The 21,736-nt window shown below is 50.3% G+C and overlaps 1 protein-coding gene across 1 annotated transcript in view; it reads left to right on the top strand.

Annotated features, from left to right (window-relative positions):
* Nucleotides 1-16,697, top strand: part of FA2H (fatty acid 2-hydroxylase) — a 27,398-nt gene extending 10,701 nt beyond the window's left edge. Inside the window, exons 2-6 of the mRNA XM_021717446.1 lie at nucleotides 1,878-2,020; nucleotides 2,947-3,053; nucleotides 12,116-12,288; nucleotides 14,790-15,042; nucleotides 16,456-16,697. Coding sequence (XP_021573121.1) covers nucleotides 2,978-3,053; nucleotides 12,116-12,288; nucleotides 14,790-15,042; nucleotides 16,456-16,535 — 582 coding nt within the window. The 5' untranslated portion in view covers nucleotides 1,878-2,020; nucleotides 2,947-2,977 and the 3' untranslated portion in view covers nucleotides 16,536-16,697. The remainder of the gene's footprint in view (nucleotides 1-1,877; nucleotides 2,021-2,946; nucleotides 3,054-12,115; nucleotides 12,289-14,789; nucleotides 15,043-16,455) is intronic.
* The last annotated feature ends 5,039 nt before the right edge of the window (nucleotides 16,698-21,736 follow it).

Here is a 21,736-nt window from a genome sequence, read left to right as displayed (position 1 = left end):
AGGCAGGTCTCGAACCCACGGGCTCAGGCAATCCACTCACCTCAGCCTCCCAAGGTGTGGGATTACAGGCTGAGCCACCGAGTCCGGCGTCTATAAAGTATTTGTATGTGCTAATATATCCTTGTATTCTGCACATTCAAATGTAGTTTAAAGATGAGGTAAAGCCAGGCGTGGTAGCATGCACCTGTATGTAGTCCCAGCTACTCAAGAGGCTGAGCCAGGAGGATTGCTTGAGCCCGGGAATTTGAGGCCATCCTAGGCAACATAGCAAGGCTCTGCCTCTAAAAAATAAAATTTAATTTTAAAAAGATGAGATAAATGTATCACACACAGGCCGGGTACGATAGCTCACGCCTGTAATCCCAACACTTTGGGAGGCCAAAGTGGGAGGATCACTTGAAGCCAGGAGTTCAAAGACCAGCCTGAGCAACATAGTAAGACTGTCTCCACAAACAAAAAAAGAAGTTTTAATTAGCCAGGTGTGATGTTATACATCTATGGTCCCAGTTCCTTGGGAGGCGGAGACAGGAGGACCACCTGAGTCCAGGAGTTTAAGGCTGCATTGAGCAGCGATCGCCCCACTGCACTCTGGCCTGGGTGGCAGAGCAAGCCCTTTCTCTAAATTAAAAAAAAAAAAAAGTAAAAATAGAAACAGGGTTGCTAATATTTTCTCCCTGCCTTTGGAGGCCAACCTGTAAGTACCACTGGGGTCCACATACACCCCTGCTTTGGATACCACTGGCCTGGAGGATGAAACCCCATCTCCTGGGCCTGGTACAGGGTGTTCTATTACGTGAACCCTCAGTAGCCTTTTTCCTGCTGTCCACAGCAGTGTCAAGGCACAGAGTGGGCCACAATCGCGTTCAGATTTGCATCTGGGCCCTCGCTCCCCCTCTGTCCTTCCTTTCTTCCCCTTACTGAATCTTCTATGTTTTATGAGCCCCAATCCAAAATCTAGTTCCTTGCAAATCTTCCCTCACCCTCCCTGAACCCTGGCATGTGTCCCAATCGTTCTGCCTCTGAATCTCCACTGAACTATCTTGCTTGGCATACCACATCTTGCTGAGCTCTTCATGCAGGTGCCATTATTATTACTTCCATCTTCTAGCTGGGGAAACTGAGGCTCAGAGAGGTTAAGTAATTTTCCCAAGGTCACACAGTAAATGGCGGAGGCAGGATTTATGCCCAGGCTTGACTCCAGAGTCTACACTCTGATTAAGCACTGATCTATACAAAGCAAAGATGGTCTCTTTTGTTTCTGTTGATTCGTCCTAGCACCTAGTGTAGAAATATAGAAATACATGAAATAGTAAGCAAATTGTTGAATGGATGATTGTTTGAATGGGGGAATGAATGAATTACCAAGACCAATGCCAAGAAGAAAGCCCATAGTAGAGGGGAAAGGTCCTACATCATTCCTGATACAGAATGTATCACCTCTTATACCTATAGGATCCTGGGCAAGACTTTCAATTCGGGTGTGGCTGAATCTGAGTGCTCAGTTGTCATCACCAAGACTCCCTCTCTAGTTCTTGGCTTGGCCATGCTCTGTGCCAGCTGGGTCCTCAGGAAGCTCCTGCTAGCAACTCCAGGCTCATGCCCTGCCAACTCAGCAACTCCAGCAGGAACAGAATGTATCTGTCAGCTTATGGGTCCAGCTCAAGTCACGAGCCTGTAGTGGATCCCATTGCTGTGACTTGGGGCTAGGATGAGCAGCTTGGTTTTTCTGGGTCATTGAAGCAGGAGGGAGGGTAACCCCACACAGACCACATGAGCCGAGGTGGGAGGTGGGCATTGGGATGCCACACCCAGGAGACGGGAGGACAAATGTGGGAAGACATGAATATCAAGTGTCCACTTGGCTTCATCTCTTGCAGGACCTGGTGGACTGGCAAAAGCCTCTCCTGTGGCAGGTGGGCCACTTGGGAGAGAAGTATGATGAGTGGGTCCACCAGCCGGTGAGCAGACCCATCCGCCTCTTCCACTCAGACCTCGTCGAGGCCCTCTCCAAGACTGTCTGGTGAGCTCTTCCCTGAGACTGTTGCAGGCTGTCGCCCACTCCTGATTGTACCAATCAGATAAGGAAGGGGGAGGGGAAATTGGGTACCTCCCAAGAGCCCAGGGCTGTGCTGTAAACTCTTGAAGAGGGTGGAAACTGCCATGGGCATAACTCATTCCTATGCATGGTTTTGTCCACTGAGCTGGTGACAGCCCAACATGTAGCCAGAAGCCACTTTGACTGCCATCCCTGGTCTATTCCAGACTCCTATGGGGAAGTGGTTCTAGCCTTTAATGCCCATGGGAACAATTTTGCCTGCAATTAGCTCCTCTGCCACAAGAGGTCAGCATCTGTCCAGCTACATAGAGTCAGGAGTCCTGGGGACAAAGTTCTTTTCTGTCATAACTAATCTCAGAGATGGGAGGCAGAGAGACTCACAACCTCTCTCTTCTTTTCTCTTTCTCATGTCCCATACTGGTGTCTTTTGACCCTAGGTCCTCATATGCTTTTTGCATGTGCTTTAGTGTCATCTTGTCTACACGCCCCTCCCCAGTTGAAATGTATATCTCAGCTGGGCTTGGTGGCTCAGCCTGTAATCCCGCGCTTTGGGAGGCTGAGGTGAGTGGATTGCCTGAGCCCGCAGGTTCGAGACCCGCCTGAGCAAGTTGGCGAGACCTCATCTCTACAATAAATCAAAAATTAGCCGGGCGTGGTAGCGTGTGCCTGTAGTTCCAGCTACTTGGAAGGCTGAGGCAGAAGGATCGCTGGAGCCCAGCAGGTCAAGGCTGCGGTGGCCGGGAGCGGCCACTGCACTCCAGTCTGGGCAACGGAGTGAGACTCCAACTCAAAAAAAAAAAAAAAAAGAAAGAAGTGTGTGTCTCTAGGAAAGCTGGACCCTGTCAAGCACCTGTATGTGTATCTCTCTCACCCTGATGGCCCTCCTGCAGGTACAGCGTCCCCATCATCTGGGTGCCCCTGATGCTGTATCTAAGCTGGTCCTACTATAGAACCCTCGCCCAGGGCAACGTCCGGCTCTTTGCATCATTCACAACAGGTAATGCCAGGTTCCTTCCTGACTTGCTCTCATGGATCCTGGAGGCAGGAAACCTCAGTTGTTCTCCCTGGCCCAGGGTTTTTAAGTGCACAGAACCCCAAACCACATCACAAACATTTCCAGTGAGGCCTCTCTGTAGAAATAGTCTTTCAAGGTCGGGCACCGTGGCTCATGCCTGGAATTCCAGCACGTTGAGAGGCTGAGGCAAGAGCATCGCTTGAGCCCCAGAGTTTGAGAGCAGCGTAGGCAGCACAGCAAGACCTTGTCTCTACGAAAAATGAAAATAAAAATAATTAGCTGGGCATGGTGGTACATGCCTGTATCCCAGCTACTCGAAGGCTGAGGCAGAAGGACCTCCTAAGTCCATGAAGTCGAGGCTGCTGTGAGTCGTGACCATGCCACTGCATTCCAGTCTGGGTGACATAGTAAAACTTGGACTCAAAAAGTAATAAAGAAAGTCTTATTTTTAAAGAAAGAAGGAAGGGGGGAGGGAGGGAGGAAAGAAAGAAAAAGTCTTCCAAAGAAAAATTTTGTTAGACTCCCTCCCACCCACCACCCAAATGGATATAAAACCCAACAACTCATCAGGATAAACTAAATGAAATCATTCCATCAGGTGACACAGCAGTGAAAAAGAGGGCTGGCTTCTCACTGAATCTAATGCCAGAAAATGTTTGTCCTGGGATTCACTGTCAAGAAACTAAATGAAATTACTCCACTGGGTGGCATGGTTGAGAGCTGAAGTGGGATTGTCCATGGAAGAGAAAGATCTAGGGGTGCCCTAGAGTGTCCCTAAGGCAAAAGGTTCTGCAGCAGAGCCCCAGACTGGGAGTATCACCCATTAACCTCTGCTGGGCACTTACCATGCACCATGCCATGTGCTTTCCAGAACTATTCCCTGTATCCCTCCCAGCAGCCCATGAGAAGGGTCCTAGCATTATCCCCTTTCAGAGCTGAAGAAATAGAGCCTCAGAGATGTCAAGTAGTGGCTCAGGGTCACGTGGCTAGGATGCAGACACCAGAAGCTCCCCAGCTTCTAGTCGGAGGGCAGGGAACAGAGAAGGAGACTGACATGGGGCAATGACCAAAAAGCCTATGGGACCGAGTCTCTGAGGGTGGCCACAGGCTTAGGTGTGGCCTCTTTGCCAGCTGGCCCCACAAGATCACCGCCTACCTGGGGCCTCTAGGTGCCTACCCCCTGCCTAGGTGGTCTATCTGTCCTGGCCCAGCCTGCCTCTGGGAGGTGCTGGGAGCCACATGCCTCTCGGGTGAGCTTTCCTCTCCTGCCCACATGCCACATTCCTGACTCTGAGCCTCTGAGCCTCACTCACCCTGCCAAGCACAACCTCTTTTCCCTACACTCTGGAGCTTTTTTTCTACCCACCTCTCCCAGGGGCGGCAGGTCAAGGGCCTGAATGGTTGAGATGAGAGGGGCCCCAAACTCAGCATCAGGGGCTTCCGTTTATCCACCTGAATGAGCAAGTCCCCCTCCAACCCAGCCCAGTGCTGTCCCCGGTCACTGAGGGTTACTGCGGGTGCCCCTAGAGCCAAGGTTACCCTTTTCTGCCCACGCGGAATAGCTCAGGCACAGCACGGGGCTTGTTGCTCAGAAGGCCTGCACGCTGAATCGTCCTCTGTCCGCCGGCACTCCCCTAACAATCACAAACAGTGGCAGGGCCGCCAGGGCTGGCGGCCAGAGGGGGAAGGGGATGCTGAGGCTTTGGCCCAGGTCCCTCTGCCAGATTCCTCCAGAGATGCCACTCAGTACCAGCTCCGGCCGGATGGGCAGACAAGGCTGATGCTGGGGTGAGGGGGCGGGCAGAGGCTTGACCTATAGGAGGGGACTTTTCTGTATGGCAGGGAGGGTGATTTGAGGACCCCATCGGCCCTGCAGGCCTCTGCAGAGAGCTGAAATATGCGTGTCTTCTAAGGTCCAGTATAGAGAGTGAGTACGCCTGTGACCATGATGCCAGTGGTAGAGCCATGAGAGATATGGCTCCCTTTGCCGCCCTTGTTCCCTCGCTTGTCACGCAGGGCACAAACCACAGGCAAAGAAAATAAAAGCCCACAAAGCGAGACTAGGGGAGACTCGGCAGGGTCCCAGTGCGGCTGCTGGACAAAGGACTTGCTGGAATAAATGCAGAAGAGTCAGAGTGCCAAGGTTCAGTGGAGGCTGAACGGGGACAGCAGTTCAAGGCTGACATTCCTAGATGCATGTATGAAAAGGCTTCGAGGCCGGGCTCGGTGGCTCAGTCTGTAATTCCAGCCCTTTGGGAGGCCGAGGCGAGTGGATTGCCTGAGCCCGCAGGTTCAAGACCCACCCGGGCAACTTGGCAAGACCTCGTCTCTACAATAAAAATTAAAAACTAGCTGTGCATGGTAGCACACGCCTGTAGTTCCAGCTACTTGGAAGGCTGAGGCAGAAGGATTGCCGGAACCCAGCAGGTCGAGGCTGTCGTGGCCATGAGTGTGCCACTGCACTCCAGTCTGGGCAACAGAGACTCCAACTCAGAAAAAAAGAAAAGAAAATGCTTTGAAAAACCAGAGGAGCCTACAAGCTCAGGATGTCCCCAGAGCACTTCCCAAGGGTGTGTTAGAGTGAGCACTGAGCCAGCCCCTCTGCTGAGTGGCGTCCTGCATGAGGACGCAGGCTGCCAGTGGGATGATGTGTGGGCATCCCGGCAAAGGTCAGGCCAAAGTCTGTGGTCAGGGAATGTTCCTGTGTGGCCAGTCCTTTCTCCCCAATAAGAGAGCTAAGAGGTGAGGAAGGGCACCTCAGCTCTGGACAGGGAGAATCGGGGAGCTGATAAACTCCCCCTTTCTCAACCTGGGACCCTCTGGAGGTCTGCAGGGAATCGGGAGGTGGGCAAAAGTAGGACCATGCATCAGAACTGAGATGAATGGACTTGGGCTCATTTTGTTTAGAAATTAAAGTAGCTACGCCGGGCTCGGTGGCTCAGCCTGTAATCCCGCGCCTTTGGGAGGCTGAGGTGAGTGGATTGCCTGAGCCTGTGGGTTCGAGACCTGCCCGGGTAACTTGGCGAGACCTCATCTATACAATAAATTAAAAATGAGCCAGGCGTGGCAGCGCGTGCCTGTAGTTCCAGCTACTTGGAAGGCTGAGGCGGAAGGATCGCCAGAGCCCAGCAGGTCGAGGCTGTGGTGGCCGGGAGCGGCCACTGCACTCCAGTCTGGGTGACAGAGGGAGACTCCAACTAAAAAAATAAAATAAAATAAAATAAAGTAGCTACTTGCTAAATGCCAGGAGTATATAATATGATTATAATAAATATTAATATATATTATCCTCATTATAAAATATAGCATATATACTCACTATAGCATCAGGTATTATATTACCTTCATCCTAACAACTGCCCTTCAAGATGGGTAGGATATTTTACTTTTGAGAAAACTATAGCAGGTAAGCCGTGTGGAGCCAGGATTTGAACCCAGGTCTGCAAACCCAAAGCCCATGCTTTCTGTACTTCACCTGAATGATTGGAAAGACCAGACGTGTCGCGACTTCCCTGGAAGCAGCATCTCTGACCACCTAGAGTGGTCTAACTAAGGCCAACTGGCCACTTGCAGTCAAAGGCTGCAAGGCTGTTAGGCAAGCATCTTGTACCAGATGTGAACAGAGAAGACCCCCTGATAAGAGATGTCAGACCAACCTAAAACATGACGAGAGAGAGGATACTTTGGGGGCTGAATCTTGGCTGCAGCATTTTAGTTCCCAGGTGAGGTGTGAAAAAAATATTTTCATTGCACGAAGATTCATTTAGAACTGAATATCAGACCTAGGATCTTGTCCTGAGAGCTAGAAAGTCCACTCTCCCGCCCTGCCTTCCTGGACTTTCTCCTCTCCAGTCACCTGTGGTCATCCATCCTGGGCCTGCTCACAATGTGCACACAGCTCGAGCCCTTCAGAGGTATCTCCTTAACCCAAAGCTGCCCCCCACTGGGCCTGGTTCTACACTTTGGATGACACAGATCACATCTGATCCATGCAAGCCCTTTGGAGGGTATTCTTTTACCTATTATTCTCCCAGCAGCTCTCTGAGCACCTGCTATGTTCAGCACTGGGCATATAAAATGAAAGACGCAGACCCTCCCCACAAAATGCTCATAACCTCGTGGGGGACAAGTGAACAAAACAGCAGGCACAGTGCAGTGTGAGGGTAACATCGGGGGCTGAGGAGGACCCAGGAGTTTCACTGAGGGTGGGGAAGGGCATCCACACAGGCTTCACCTGGGGCTGAATTGCCAAAGATAAGGGAGGCAGGGAGGGGATTCCAATGAAGGAGGCACAAGCAAAATTATAGACTCACATTCAAGAAGTCACACACGGTTTGGTTTGGCCCCAGTTACAGGTGACGAAGAGAGGAGGCAGAGACATGGCTGGCAGGAGCAGGTCTCAAGGGACCTTGAGTGTGATACCATGGGGTTAGGACTTTGCCTGGAGGTCATGAGGCACCATGGAAGGGTTTTAACAGCGTGTAGAGACAGGGAGTTGAGTAGGAGGCTGATGCGGTTGTGGGAGCGTGAGGAGACAAGGTGATGGGATTCAGAGCAGTAGACTCAGCCAAGATGGATGGATGGTTAGATGGACAGGATGGATGGATAGATAGATAGATAGATAGATAGATAGATAGATAGATAGATAGTGGATGGATGGATAAATAGATGATGGATAGATGGACAGATAATGGATGGATGGATGGATAGATGGAAAAACAGATGGATAGATTTAATTGAAGTGAGATTCATATAACACAAAATCAACCATTTAGAGTGAACAATTCAGTGGCATTTAGCAACGTCGTGCAATCACCACCTCTTTCTATTTCCAAAATGTTTTCATCACCCCAAAATGAAACCCTACACCTGTTGAGCAGTTGCTTCTCATTTCCCCTCCCCCTCCCCCAGCCCCTGGAAGCCACCAATCTGCTCTTTGTCTTCATGAATTCACTTATCCTGGCCATTTCATATAAGTGGAATCACATCCTCGGTGGCCTTTGGTGTCTGGTATCTTTTGCTTTGCCAAGAGATCCCAAGGAGGTGAAGCCGGCAGGGTTCAGTGACTGATTGAACATGGGGGAGAGGGATAACAAGCCTGACTCCTTTGGTAACATGTGGATGTCAGTATTCCCCTGAGAAAGGGAGCCCAAGAAAGAAGCCTGTGGTGGGGTGGGCGCAAAGAGAGAGGAATAGGTGTGGCCTCATTTTGGAGATGTGAACCTTGGGGGCCTATAGCCAACCACGTGGAACTGCCCAGCAGCAAGCGGAGTTGGAGGTGCAAATCTGCGGGTCACCAGCAAGTGGGGCGTGGCTGAAGGCAGGGATGGAGCAGAGAGCTGGAAGGCCACGGCTTTGACTCTGGGGACAGAGGCAGGGTTTCCAAGATGGAGCCTGAGCAGGGCATCCCGAGAAGAGGAGGAGAGCCAGGTGCTCCAGCAGGCAAGGATGGGCTGTCTCTTCCAATCTTCTTGGTCCCAGGTCCTTTGAGAATGTGTGAAGCTGTGGACCCTCTCCCCAGAAAAATGCCCTCAGGAGAGTAACTGGATAGATTTCAACGGGCTCACAGACACCCCACGATCCAACTTCATACCTCCCGACAGTCCTAAGCCTTGGGCTGAGAACCCGGGCAGCTGCAGGCTTAAGCAGAAAGCAGTCTCTAATGTCATATGCCACCGTTGAGTTAGAGGTGGATTGAAAGAATTACTTAGATTTGGCAAGAAATATCCACGAATGGCCTTCGCAGCTGTGGTAGACTAGGGCAGAAGACAGATTTTAGAGACTCGATGAGCCGATGGGAAGCAGCAAAGGCAAGCCATGGGTCCATCCTAGCTTCTCGGGGCTGCACTGAGCAATGATGAAGGGGCCGAGTCCATGTGGGAAAGTCTTGCCTACCTCGTAGAGGTGAGAGAAGAGCCAGGGGAGGAGAGGTTGAAGGTGCCCAGAGGAGCTGGTTGGGATGGAGGGGCTTCAAGAGGAGGCAGCTGAGGGCTTCCCACTGCTTAGTGGGGTGAGCCTGGCAAGCAACATAATTTTTCTGTGCTTCTACATCCTTATCCGTATGACAATTCCAGAGTTTCCCTCATAAGGCCATGGTGAGATGAAATATGAAGTGATCCCCAGCCGGGGCAACATAGCAAAAGAATAAATAAATAACTGGATGTGGTGGTTCATGCCTATAGCCCCAGCTACTTAGGCGACTGAGGCAGGAGGATCACTTGAGGCCAGGAGTTTGAGGCTGCACTGAGCTATGATTGCACCACCGCATTCCAGCCTGGATGGCAGAGCCAGACCTTGTCTCTCTTAAAAAAAAAAAAAAAAAGGAAAGAAAGAAAGGAAATATGAAGTAATCCACTTGAATGGTGTCGGGCACATAGGTCAAGACACATCTACTTTTATTATTCTGATCATCCAGGCCTGGGTCCCAGGGCGCACACCTCTTCCCTGAGGAGCAAGAATGATACTCCAGGATGAGGGCAGAATCTGGTGTGGCTGGAGGTGGAAGGAGGGTGTGGGAGGAGCAGTTTCTTTCTCCCTTCTCCCCTGCCCCAGGCTTCTCTGGAAGCAGGAGACTGGGTGGAAGGAGAAGGAGTGAAGTGGAATGGAGAATGTCTGAGGGCGGTGGAGAGGGAGCTGAAGCGAGAGACATGCAAGGATCCCCTGCCAGGCAGTGTTTTGGGTCTCGTGGAGGTCAAAGGTGCCAGACCCGCAGCGGCATGACTCTCCCTCCAGGCTCAGCAGCTTGGGTACGGGGTGACAGGTTCTCCTACTGACCCAACATTGGGGGTTTGTGGGTACAAATGACAGAGATGGAGTAAAGGTTAAAAGAACATGGCTAGCTTTGGGAAACAGTCTGGCAGTTTCTCAAAAGGTTAAACATAGAGTGATGACATGACCCAGCAATTCCACCCCTAGGTATGTACCCAAGAGAAACAAAAACACCTGTTCACACCAAAACACGAGCGCTCATAGCAGCATTATTCGCAAGAGCCAAAACATGCAAATAGCCCAGAGAAGCCTCGATGGATGGACAGATAAAATGTGAATCTCATTCAGCCTTAAAATGGAGTGACGTTCTGGGCCAGGTGCAGTGGCTCATGCCTATAATCCCAGCACTTTGGGAGGCCAAGGTGGGAGGATCACTTGAGGCTAGGAGTAACATAACAAGACCACCATCTTTTTAAAAAAAGTAAATTAAAAGGCATGAAGTTCTGATACATGCTATAGCATCAGTGGACCTTGAAAATATTAAGTGAAAGAAGTCAGGCTGGGTTCGGTGGCTCAGCCTGTAATCCCGCACTTTGGGAGGCTGAGGTGAGTGAATTGTCTGAGCCTGCAGGTTCGAGACCCGCCTGGGCAAGACCTAATCTTTACAATAAATCAAAAATTAGCTGGGCGTGGTAGCACGTGCTTGTAGTTCCAGCTACTTGGAAGACTGAGTGGAAGGATCGCTGGAGCCCAGCAGGTCGAGGCTGCGGTGGTCGGGAGCGGCCACTGCACTCCAGTCTGGGTGACAGAGTGAGACTCCAACTCAAAAAAAAAAAAAGTCAGTCAAAAAAGACTACATGTTGTATGATTCCATGTATATGAAATGTCCAGAATAGGCTAATCCTACAGACAGAAAGTAGAATAGGGGTTTTCGAGAACTGGGAGTGTTTGGGAAGAAATGGGGAGTGACTGATAATGGGAACAGGGTTTCTTTTGAGGGTGATGGTTGCACAACTCTGAATATACTAAAAACCGCTGAATTGTATGCCTAATGTGAATAAATCGTATGGTACATGAATTCGATTTTTATAAAGCTGTTATGTAAAAATAACAGCCAAGCACGGTGGCTCACACCTGTAATCCCAGCACTTTGGAAGGGCAAGGTAGCAGAAATGCTTGAGCCCAGGAGTTTGAGACCAACCTGGACAATATAGTGAGACCTCGTCTCTACAAAAAAATCAAAAAATTAGCCAGGCCTGGTGGCTCACTCCTGTAGTCCCAGCTACTCTGGAGGCTGAAACAGAAGGATCACCTGAACTCAGGAGGTAGAGGCTGCAGTGAGCCATGACCATGGCCACTGCACTCCAGCCTGGTTGACAGAGTGAAACTCCAACCCCCCAGTAAAAACCCAAAACCAAAAAAACCAACTTTAGTGGCCAAAGAAAGAGTAACTGAAGCCATGTCCCACGGAGAAAGCAGAGAAGCTAAGAGGGTGGGTATGGAAAATGCAGGGACGAGAGCCGAGGTCCCTGTGAGGTCACAGAAAGAATGAAGTAAAGAACCGCGAACTGCAAGGACTGCAGTTTGTCATCAAAGGGCTGGATACTGGGAACCTCGCGACATCCCCCCAGGCTTCCGGTCATCTTCAGTTTAAACATGGAGTTATATGACATGACCCAGCAGTTCCACCCCTAGGTATGAACCCAAGAGGAGCAAAAATATCAGTTCGCACCAAAACCAGTACACGAATATTCATAGCAGCATCATTCACAAGACCCAAAGCATGCACACAGCCCAGAGAGGTCTCAATGGATGGACAGATAAAATGTGAATCTCCTCCAGCCTTAAAATGGGATGGAGTCCTGGGTCAGGCGCCGTGGCCCAGAACTGGTTTCGGTCGATCATTTTCAGTTTTTTCAGATCTCCCTCCTCTGCTCTGAGTTCACGTCTTGTCTGTTGAGATTTCTGTGCTTGGTTTCTCCCGTCCTTGCTGCCCCATGGTCTCTGGCAGTTCCGTAACCCCCGGCTCAGGATTGTCTCCTTCTCCCTGATTCCCCTGAGGCAAGCCCACCCTTCCAGGCCAAAGTCCGGAGCAGGTCACAGCCTGTTGCTCCTGCAAAGGCCCCTCCAGAGCCCACTCTGGAGCCCACAGCCTCCTTCCCATTTTGACCCATGGGCCCAGCTGTGGGGCCTAGCCTGACCCTGTCACCGCAGGACGGAGGGTAGCAGCCCCTAAGCTGACCGGGATGGTGAGACGGGGACATCTGGAGCCACCAGGTGCTGTGGGGCACCATGGCCCGCTGGCCCTGACCTCGCGCGCTCTGCCACCCCTGCAGAGTACTCGGTGGTGGTGCCCGAGTTTGTGTTCCCTGGCCTCTTCCTGCTGGGCATGCTCCTCTGGAGCCTCATAGAGTACCTCATCCACCGCTTCCTGTTCCACATGAAGCCGCCCAGCAACAGCTATTACCTCATCCTGCTGCACTTCGTCATGCACGGCCAGCACCACAAGGTGAGCAGGGCGGGGTCCCCACCCAGGGCCACACACACAGCCAGCCCGACTTGCTGGGAGTCTGGTGATGGGTTGGGAGTGATGGGAAACCCAGGGCATTTGACGATGTTCACAGGAGTGATTGGGTCGAGCAGGGACAGAGGGAGAGTATGCGTGTGTGTGTGTATGCGCACGCGTACACACACACGCCATAGTTGTTAACACCAGGCACTCTGTCCCACCCTTTATATACCATCTTTAACCCTCACCATGACTCATTCATCCACTCATTCATTCTGCAAATGTTCAGTGAGCACTTACTATGTGCCAAGCACTGCTCTAGACATCACTGAACAAAACAGACAAAAACCTTTGCCCTTATGGAGCTTCCTTCTGAAGATGGTGCTCCCTGTTCCACAGAGTAGGAAACTAAGGCTTGGGGAAACTAGGGAACTTGTCCTGAGACACACCTGGCACAGCCAGGATGTTGAACCCTGTCCTGGGGGTTCCAGAGTCTGGGCTCTCAACCATCCACCACCCTGGGGCTCTTCAAGGACTCTGTGATGTCCCAGAAGCTGGGCCTAGAAGACAGGTCTGCACAAAGGAAGCTGTATTCCCCCCTGGTGGCCTCTCTATCCCTGCACTGTGCTGTCCTTGGCTTGTCCCTGGACGCTCCCACCAGGCCCCCAAGCTCTGGACTTGCCCTTATCTTTCCATCTCCTTGAAAGTGAGTCCTTTCCTCCCACCTTCTGTTCTCTTGTTCTCTGGTGGGCATAAATCAGAGAAAATGTAGCAGATATGACACTTTTCAGGACACCAATTGTGGAAAACAAACAAACAAACAAAAAAAGACCCTGATATGGAACCTGATTTCACCTTGGTTTCCCGGCAGTAACTCAATCTAGTTCATCAAATGAGCCAAATTCAGAGTTTTTTCCAACTGACTCAGAGAGTTCTCAGGCAGGCTGGGCACGTTGCCCTTCTGCTCTCCTCAGAGATGGTCTGCATCCTAGGGGGCTTTCAGAGCAGCCAGTATTGAGGTGGGTGTCCAGCGCTGGGTCAACCTGTTGGTCAGGTATGCTCTAAGAGGTCCCACAGTTCTGGTCCAGGCCTGGCCAGTATCCTCCCTCCAGACTGATGTCCAGTCCCACCTGGCCCTGCTCTCCAGGGCTCTCTGCATCGGCCATGTCCCTTCTAACTCATGATACCTTTTCAAATCCACTACCCCATCAGCTAACTTTCCCATCCTTAAGGAGACCTTCTAGAGGCCTGCTCAGGCCACTTAGGGCTCCAGGGGCTGCCTCAGGTTCCCTCTCCCAAGATATTTCCACACCAATCTGCCCAGTCCCCTGCTGCCACACCATAAGGATGCAAAGAGCTTGTGTGATCCATAGCCAGCTGGGATCCAACCAGGAACGTATTCTCAGATCTCCAAACCTATCCATCTGAGGGACCTAATCTAATTGTGACCTGGAGCCTGCCTGTACCTACCCATGGAGCCATCGTGTCCCTCCCTCCTGGCTTTACTTTCAGTGACGTCACATTGGTAGCTTGAAACCAGCCATCGTGGGAGTGTTTACACCACAGGAATTAGCAAATGCTACAAATCAGGGCTCACACTTCCTCCCTCCCTTTGTTCCTCCCTTTATCCCTCTCTTCCTCTCTCCTTCCTTCCATTCCCTTTTTTTTCTGAGAGCTGGTTTTCCTACACACCACGCGTCCTGCTGCCCCTGGTCTGAGGGAAGGGGGGCCCACACCAGCCTAACACTGTTTGGCTATCACCTATTTTCTCTCTCTCTGTCTGAAGAAGGGTCTCCCTCTTCTCTGTCTGTTCACTAAGCAGTAGCTAAAATCTGACCTCTATGCCAGGCCCTTGGCTTTTGAAGCTCAAGAGCCAAAGGCTTGGCCCCTTTGTTCTCTGTTTCACTGTGACCACACCCTCTCGGAACAAAGAAGGCCTCTTGTTTGGACATGGGGATGGGAAGAACATTTCTAGTAGCTTCCAGGGTCTCCCCACCATGGAAGCATCATTAACCTCAGCTCGCTGATGCATTGCCCTCCCTGACTCCATTGGGCCTCCGATTTGGTGCCCTGTCTCCAGAAAGTCCCTCTAGCCAGAGGCATGGTGCTTGGGGGCGGGGCTCCTGTCTAGCACCTAACACATTCGAGAGCCAAAATAACCTCTAGCGAATGTGGTAGGCCCTGAGCCATCAGCACACCCGGCCTGTCCTGCCTCACATCGCCCCTGTTCCCATGTTCCTCAGCCATTTGCCAGGCCCCACCCCGGCTTGCAGAGGGGAACCGGGCAGATTCTCCAGGTCTTTCAGGCATGGCAACCTGCCCTCCCCAAACCACCAAGGGCGCCAAGCCTACCCATGACAGGTTGCTACTCCCTCACTGGAATGTCTGGGCTGCTCCGCCCTGGTCCTCTGAGGAGAATGGCTCTGGCTTGGCATGCTGTAACCGCAGACAGGCCCTGGGGCCTAGGGCTGCCTCCTGACATGCAAGCCTTCGGTCCACAGGCACCCTTCGACGGCTCCCGCCTGGTCTTCCCGCCTGTGCCGGCATCTCTGGTAATCGCCTTCTTCTACGGGTTGTTACAGTTCATCCTGCCCGAGGCGGTGGGGGGCACTTTGTTTGCAGGGGGCCTCCTGGGCTACGTCATCTACGACATGATCCATTACTACCTGCACTTTGGTTCGCCGCACAAGGGCTCCTACCTGTACAGCATGAAGACCCACCATGTCAAGCACCACTTTGCACACCAGAAGTCAGGTGAGCACGGGCCAGTGTCTCCCTTGTGTGTTTGTTGATTTATTTGACAACTACCCTTGAGCCCCTACTAAGGACTGTTCTGGGTGCCAGGCATACACGGAGGGCTCCCTCCATCCTATTCGCGGGCGCAGGGGGCTATACAGAGACAAAGACATCAATAAATGGCCAAGATAATTTCAGACAGTGATAAATGCCATAAAGAAAATAAAGCAAGGTGATAGTTGAGGAACCATGTAGGTGCAGGGAGGGGTCCAGCACTGTTCAGTGAAATATGCAGGCCACATATATGATTTTAAATGTTCAGGCTGGGCACAGTAGCTCACACCTGTAATCCCAGCACTTTGGGAGGCCTAGGCGGGAGGATTGTTTGAGCCTAGGCGTTCGAGACCAGTGTGGGCAACATAGTGAGACCTCATGGCTTCAAAAAAATCAACAAATTAGCTGGACATAGTGGCACACACCTGTAGTCCTCTTGAGAGGCTGATGCAGAAGGACTGCCTGAGCCAGGAGGTCGAGGCTACGGTGAGCCATGATCATGCCACTACACTCCAGTCTGGGTGACAGAGTGAGACTCCAACTCAAAAAATAAAATACATTTTCTAGTGGTCACATTAAAATGTGAAAATCCACAGTTGAAAATCATTTTCATAATATATTTAATCCAACATAACCAAAATATCATTTCAGCATGTCATCAACATACAAAATCATTAATGCCTCTTCTACAAAATCATCAAAACCCAGGGCATGTTTTATACTAACAGCACATCGCAATTCAAATGCTAATGTTTGTGGAGATACTAGATCTACATGTAGATTTTATACAATTTGGAGTCAAAAAGTAGATTCACATAGCTGAGTTGCTCCAAACATGCTTTCAAAATTCTCCAGTTCGTTTTTACACCGAAATTCAAATTAATTAAAATTAAATGAAGTTAGAAATTCGGTTCCTCCATAGCTCTAGCCACACTGCCCATGTTCACTCAGTAACTGCATGTGGCTAGCTGGACAGCAAAACTCGAGATAAAATGGTCAAGAAACGTGTCGCTGCGGAGAAGCCCTTAGAGCCGAGATCCCAGTGAAGAGAAGCCAGCATCTGGCATCCCAGGAGCAACTGGGGCAAAGCCCTGAAGCAGGAATGGACTGGGGTGGGGGAGAAGATGGAGGTGGGGGAGGGGCAGGCAGAGACAAGCAGGGGCAGGCGGGGCGCCAGGTATCCCAGGAGCCCAGGCCAGATAAGGAATGGCGGTCTCTTCCAGCTCCATCTTGACTTCTGCCAGGATGACGCTGGGGGTCGGGAAGGCCTTGGGTGCCGGTGTCAACAGCCTCCCCGCCAGCTTGCACTCCCCTGACTCCCTTTCCAAGCAAATGCCTCCCTCCTTCCTCACCAGTGCCTCCTCTTTCCCTCTCCAGGATTCGGCATCAGCACTAAATTGTGGGATTACTTTTTCCACACCCTCATCCCAGAGGAACCCCACCCGAAGACGGAGTGACAGCTCCCAGCCCCTCCGTCCTGCCTTCAGCCTGGCCCTGGTCCCTGCCCCCCACCCCACCCAATACTCCATCCAGATCCTGCTAAGAAGGTTGGCTCGGCCAGGTAGCACAGGTTCTGTCTGGCCCTGGGACTTGGTGGAAGATGCTGAGGGGACCTTGAGGCAAGACCACCCGCCCGACCCGCCACAAGAGGGTCACATCCGTTTGGTGACCAGATGACCTTCGGGGACCAGCTCTTTCTCTGCCTAGACCTTAGCCCACGGGACTGCTTCAGGACCTGGCCAAGAGTAACACCCCCAAGGGGAATGAAGAAAACTGACCCCTGGGGCCATGCCTGTGTCCCACCTGGGCCCTGGCGCCTCGGGCTTCCTAGGAGCTGCACCCCAGGGTGGAGCTCCGTGTCCACAGCCAAGGGCTGGTCTGTGGGGCCCATGGCCCCTGTCTTCCCCTCCTGCCCTTCCTGGAGAAGGTTTGGTGGCGCTGAGGTGGACGAAGAGCTCTCACAAGAAGAGACAGCATGATACCTCCCACAGGCTACCCCAGATCCTGGGGCAGCCCCCCAGCCCTCCCAGACCTCCAGGCTACCGTGCACCCGGCCCTCACACGCGGGCCCTTGGCTGCCTGCCGGGCCCAGGGTGGCTGGCAGGAGCCTGGCCCCTTTTCTTAGGAACTGCCATCCCTCCCAGCCTCCAGAATCACAACACCTCACCCCAAGGGAGGCTGAAGAGGCCTCTCAGCCCCTCCTTGTCCCAGCTACCCTTGGCCTCCACCTGCCACAGTGGGCCGGTGCCCTGACTCGGGCCCGGCCCGGTCAGCGCCTCCTGAAGGGAGAGGGAGCCTCCCTGTGGTGCCTTACCCGGCTCCCTGCTCCCAGACCCGGCAGATGACTCTCCCTCCTCATAACCAAAACCCTCACTGCTCCCCAGAGGGTCTTATTTATAAATGATATAAATGTTCCTAGTCTGGCCCCAGACCGAGTCGCTGGTCAGACGGCCCTTTCTAATCCTACGTGTAGAGCTTGTGTAAAAAATGGTTTCGTCTTGGTTTTTTGTTTGTTTGTTTCCTTCTTACCCACAAACTGTTACTACTTGAAACTTTTTAAAAACTCGCTGAGCATAAGGGCTAAAGAGAAGCAGTTTGATCTTTGATCTTGTGATTCATACTGTTTACTGAGGAGCTATTTAAAGATTTTGGAATAAATATTCAAAACTACAGTTGTGAAATAAAAATTTAAATAAATTGTATATTTTGAAAAATAAAACATTGAAAAGAAACCAGCAAAGATTTGTTGCTTATGAGACAACCAATGCCACCCATCAGGCTCCATCACGGTTGGGAGGGCCACAGGGCAGGACATTTTATCACTGACCAGGTTGGGTAGAATTGCTGGAGCGTGGTGATGATAAAAGGCCTTCCCAGCTGGGCACCATGGCTCACGCCTGTAATCATAACACTTTGGGAGGTGGAGGCAAAAGGATTGCCTAAGTCCAGGGGTTTGAGACCAGCCAGGGCAACTTGGCGAGACCTCGTCTCTCCAATCAATCAAAAAATTAGCCGGGTGTGGTGGCGTGTGCCTGTATTTCCAGCTACTTGGAAGACTGAAGCGGAAGGATCACCTGAGCCCAGCAGGTCGAGGCTGCAGTAGCTGTGAGCATGCCACTATATACTCCAGCCTGGGCGACAGAGACTCGACTCAAACAAAACAAAACAAAAACCTCATCTCTATAATAAATCAAAGGTTAGATGCTAAAGCAAGCATGGGACATTATCCAAATGCCAACACATCTAGCATGACGGGAAGGAAGAGCCTGGAACTTATGACATGTGACTGTGTTTATTTCTGTAGTGGAAGAAGACATAGAAATCATCCCAAACAAGTTCAGTGTTTGTTGGGGGGGGGTCGTTAAAATTCTGATCAGCATAAAGTAAATATGCAGGCTGACACCCCCCACCACCACCACCACCACTCCACGATCCTAGCAATTTGCGTCACCTAATCCTCTGGCAATGACCCACCTTCCCTGGCCAAGAGCAGACCCTTACAACCACTGTATTTATTTCTGGTATTGGGTTTGTGTTTCCAGACACGCTGTCTTTGGGGCGTTCCCTCATTGACCTGAGGATCTACCCTCCTAATTCTGCTCTGTTCCACTCCGTTGGCTCTGACCTCTGGTCTCTGCCTTTGAACTTTGTACAATTTTTTACTGTGCCCAGCACAAGGACCAGTTTATAACAGAGCCCAATAAATGCTAGTCTTGTTTCCATCAGCTCTCTGGTGGATGCATTACCCGGATCCTGCCTCCTCACCTGTTCCCAGGCCTCTGCTGCCCTCTGGTGGCAGCATGCAGCCCTACCCCATTGTGATTGCCCTCGCCGTGACTGTTTTCAGGTAACTAATTTTTTTGAAATTTGAGCTCTTTCCTGTTCTCTTGATTTATTTTCCTGATTTATCTACCAATTTTGAGAGGAAACTGAAACTATGTATATGAACTTTCCAGTTCTAATTTTCTTAAAAGATATTATGGCGGCAAAATTTAGGTGTTTTGCCCACTGAATGTTTTATCTATAAAGCATGGCACAAGATGAATTTGAAATTGGAGACTGCCAGGACTCTCATCTTTATTCTACGCCAGATACCTCTAGCAGAGAAAAATAAGAAATTAGGAAGAAGAAAAACCCTTGTTCCAGCAAAAGCATAAAGGTGGGATTCTATCTTCACTTAGGTTCCCTAAAAATCAAAACCTAAAAAAGAAAAGTCTATTTGCAGAAATAAAGAATGAAAATTAGGAGGTCCAGACAGGGAAGGGTGGGGGGATGGTGTCAGGATGAATATGTGAGGTTCTCATTCAGATTCTGCAAGGACATCTTGAGAAGCACAGAGGATACCTGCCAGAATTAGCTTCCATCCTGACTGAGAATTGCGTTCCAGGACATCAATTCTGCCTCACGGGCTTCCCTGACATGCAAGCCAAGCAGATTCCTTGACTTTGGCAAAAGTACTCAGGCAAAAGCAGGAGGAATATAGAGGTATATCTAGTCAATGCTATCAGTACAGATGGAGTGTCAAACAAACAAAGAGAGGCTCTCTAAAAGAACAAATATATTTATTTGGAAGTAGGGCATTGTAATGGGAATACGCATACCCTATTATATTGTGTGTGTATGTATCCAGGGAGTTAAAGGAAGACAAAGGTCTTTTTAAGAAAAAGATGAGGGCTGGGCACTGTGGCTCACGCCTATAATCCCAGCACTTTGGGAGGCCAAGGTGAGAAGATTGCCTGAGCCCATGGGTTCGAGACCAGCCTGGGCAACTTGGTGAGACCTCCTCTCTAAATCAAGAAAAATCAGCTGGGCATGGTGACGCATGCCTATAATTCCAGCTACTTGGAAGGCTGAGGTGGAAGGATCACCTGAGCCCAGCAGGTCGAGCCTGAAGTGGCCATGAGCGTGCCAATGCACTCCAGCATGGGTGACAGAGTGAGACTCTGACTCAAAAAGAAAAAGAAAAAGATGAGAAGGATTACATAATCATCCTTGAAATAATTATCCTTGGCTTCAGAAATTAACAACAAGGATGATGCCAGTCTGAGTCTGGACAGGCAAACTGGAGCTGTGGCTGAAATTAAAGCCGACACAGAGTTCATACAGAACCTTCCACCATAACTGAGGTTAAGACCAGAGATGCACAGAGGAGATATGACAAGGAGCCCCACAGTGTGATATTTCCAACATAAGTGTGAATCAGAAAGAAACTCAACTTCTCAGGGCACTCACTGCAAGTACAATCACCTGCAGGGAATAGTAAATTCAGAGTCACAGCAAGGTTTTCATGAAGATCTGAAGCCTGAAGTCATGCAAACTGGGGTATCTGAAACACCCCAAGTCAAAAGCATAATGTAAAATAGCTGTGGCTGGTGAAGACACAAGGCTCTCAGAAGAAGCACTTAACATTTTTTTATGAAGAAATACATCTTCAATTTAAGACTTAAAAAAATTCCTGCAGACAAAATTCCAAGAGCTGTAAGCTCACAATTTTAAAAATTACAAGATGCGCAAGGAAGGACGGCACCATGAGTGAGAGCTGAAAGAAACAACATGTAGCAGAAATATTCCCACAAAGACGTCAGATATTGGAATTAGGAGGGGTGCTGGATGTCTTCCATTCACTCTCCAGTCCACTCTCCATCTTTCCCCATCCCACTCAGTAGCCTGGGAGGCTGATCTGTGCGAACTGCCTCAGTGGGTTCCTTTGCCTACCGGCTCCTGGTTGTTATACAAATACAGGGCACTGCTAAGAGACTGGTGGGATGGAGGAGAGTCTAGGTATTTATTCCCACAGCTCTTCAATCTCTTTCAGCAATGCTTTGTAGTTTTCAGCATACACATTTTTCACCTACTTGACTACATTTATTCAGCGATATTTTATCCTTTTGAATGCTGTTGTAAATGGAATTGTTTTCTTAATTTCCTTTTTGATTTTTCATTATTGATGCATAGAAACATGACTGGCTTTTGTTAAGCTTGTAACTGCAACTTTGCTGGGTTCCTTCATCGGTGTGAAAGTTGTCAGAATCAAAATGCAGTCACTAGTGTTAAAAAAAATAAAGCCGGGCTCAGTGGCTCATTCTGTAATCCCAGCACTTTGGGAGGCCGAGACAAGAGGATTGCCTGAGCCCGCGGGTTCGAGAGCAGCCCAGGCAACTTGGTGAGACCTCATCTCTACAATAAATAAATAAATAAAAATTAGCTGGGCATGGTAGCGCACACCTGTAGTTCAAGTTACTTGGAAGGCTGAGGTGGAAGGGTCGCCAGAGCCCAGGAGGTCGACACTGGGGTGGCAGTGAGCATGCCACTACACTCCAGCCTGTGACAGAGTGAGACCTCAACTCTAAATAAATAAATAAAATGCCTGACAAATAGAACTGGGGAAGGCTATGAAGAGGGGGCTCTCAAGCTTGTACCCTTGATAACAAAAATTATCACAGAAGCCTACAAAAACCACAACCTTGCACAAAGGCCATCACAATCATACACAAAAAGTATTTCTGCAAGACCATCTGTTTAGCAATTGCCTGTCCAAACTCAGACTGGCATCATTCTTGTTATTAATCTCTGAAGCCAAGGATAATGATTTCAAAACAATCTTGTAATCCTCCTCATCATTTTCTTAAAAACCTTTGTCTTCCTTTACCTCCCTGGA

This window comes from Carlito syrichta, unplaced genomic scaffold (assembly GCF_000164805.1).
Source record: "Carlito syrichta isolate Samal-C Ts95f unplaced genomic scaffold, Tarsius_syrichta-2.0.1 Scaffold309739, whole genome shotgun sequence".
Taxonomy (NCBI): Eukaryota; Metazoa; Chordata; class Mammalia; order Primates; family Tarsiidae; genus Carlito; species Carlito syrichta.
This window is presented reverse-complemented; position numbering and strand designations above follow the sequence as displayed.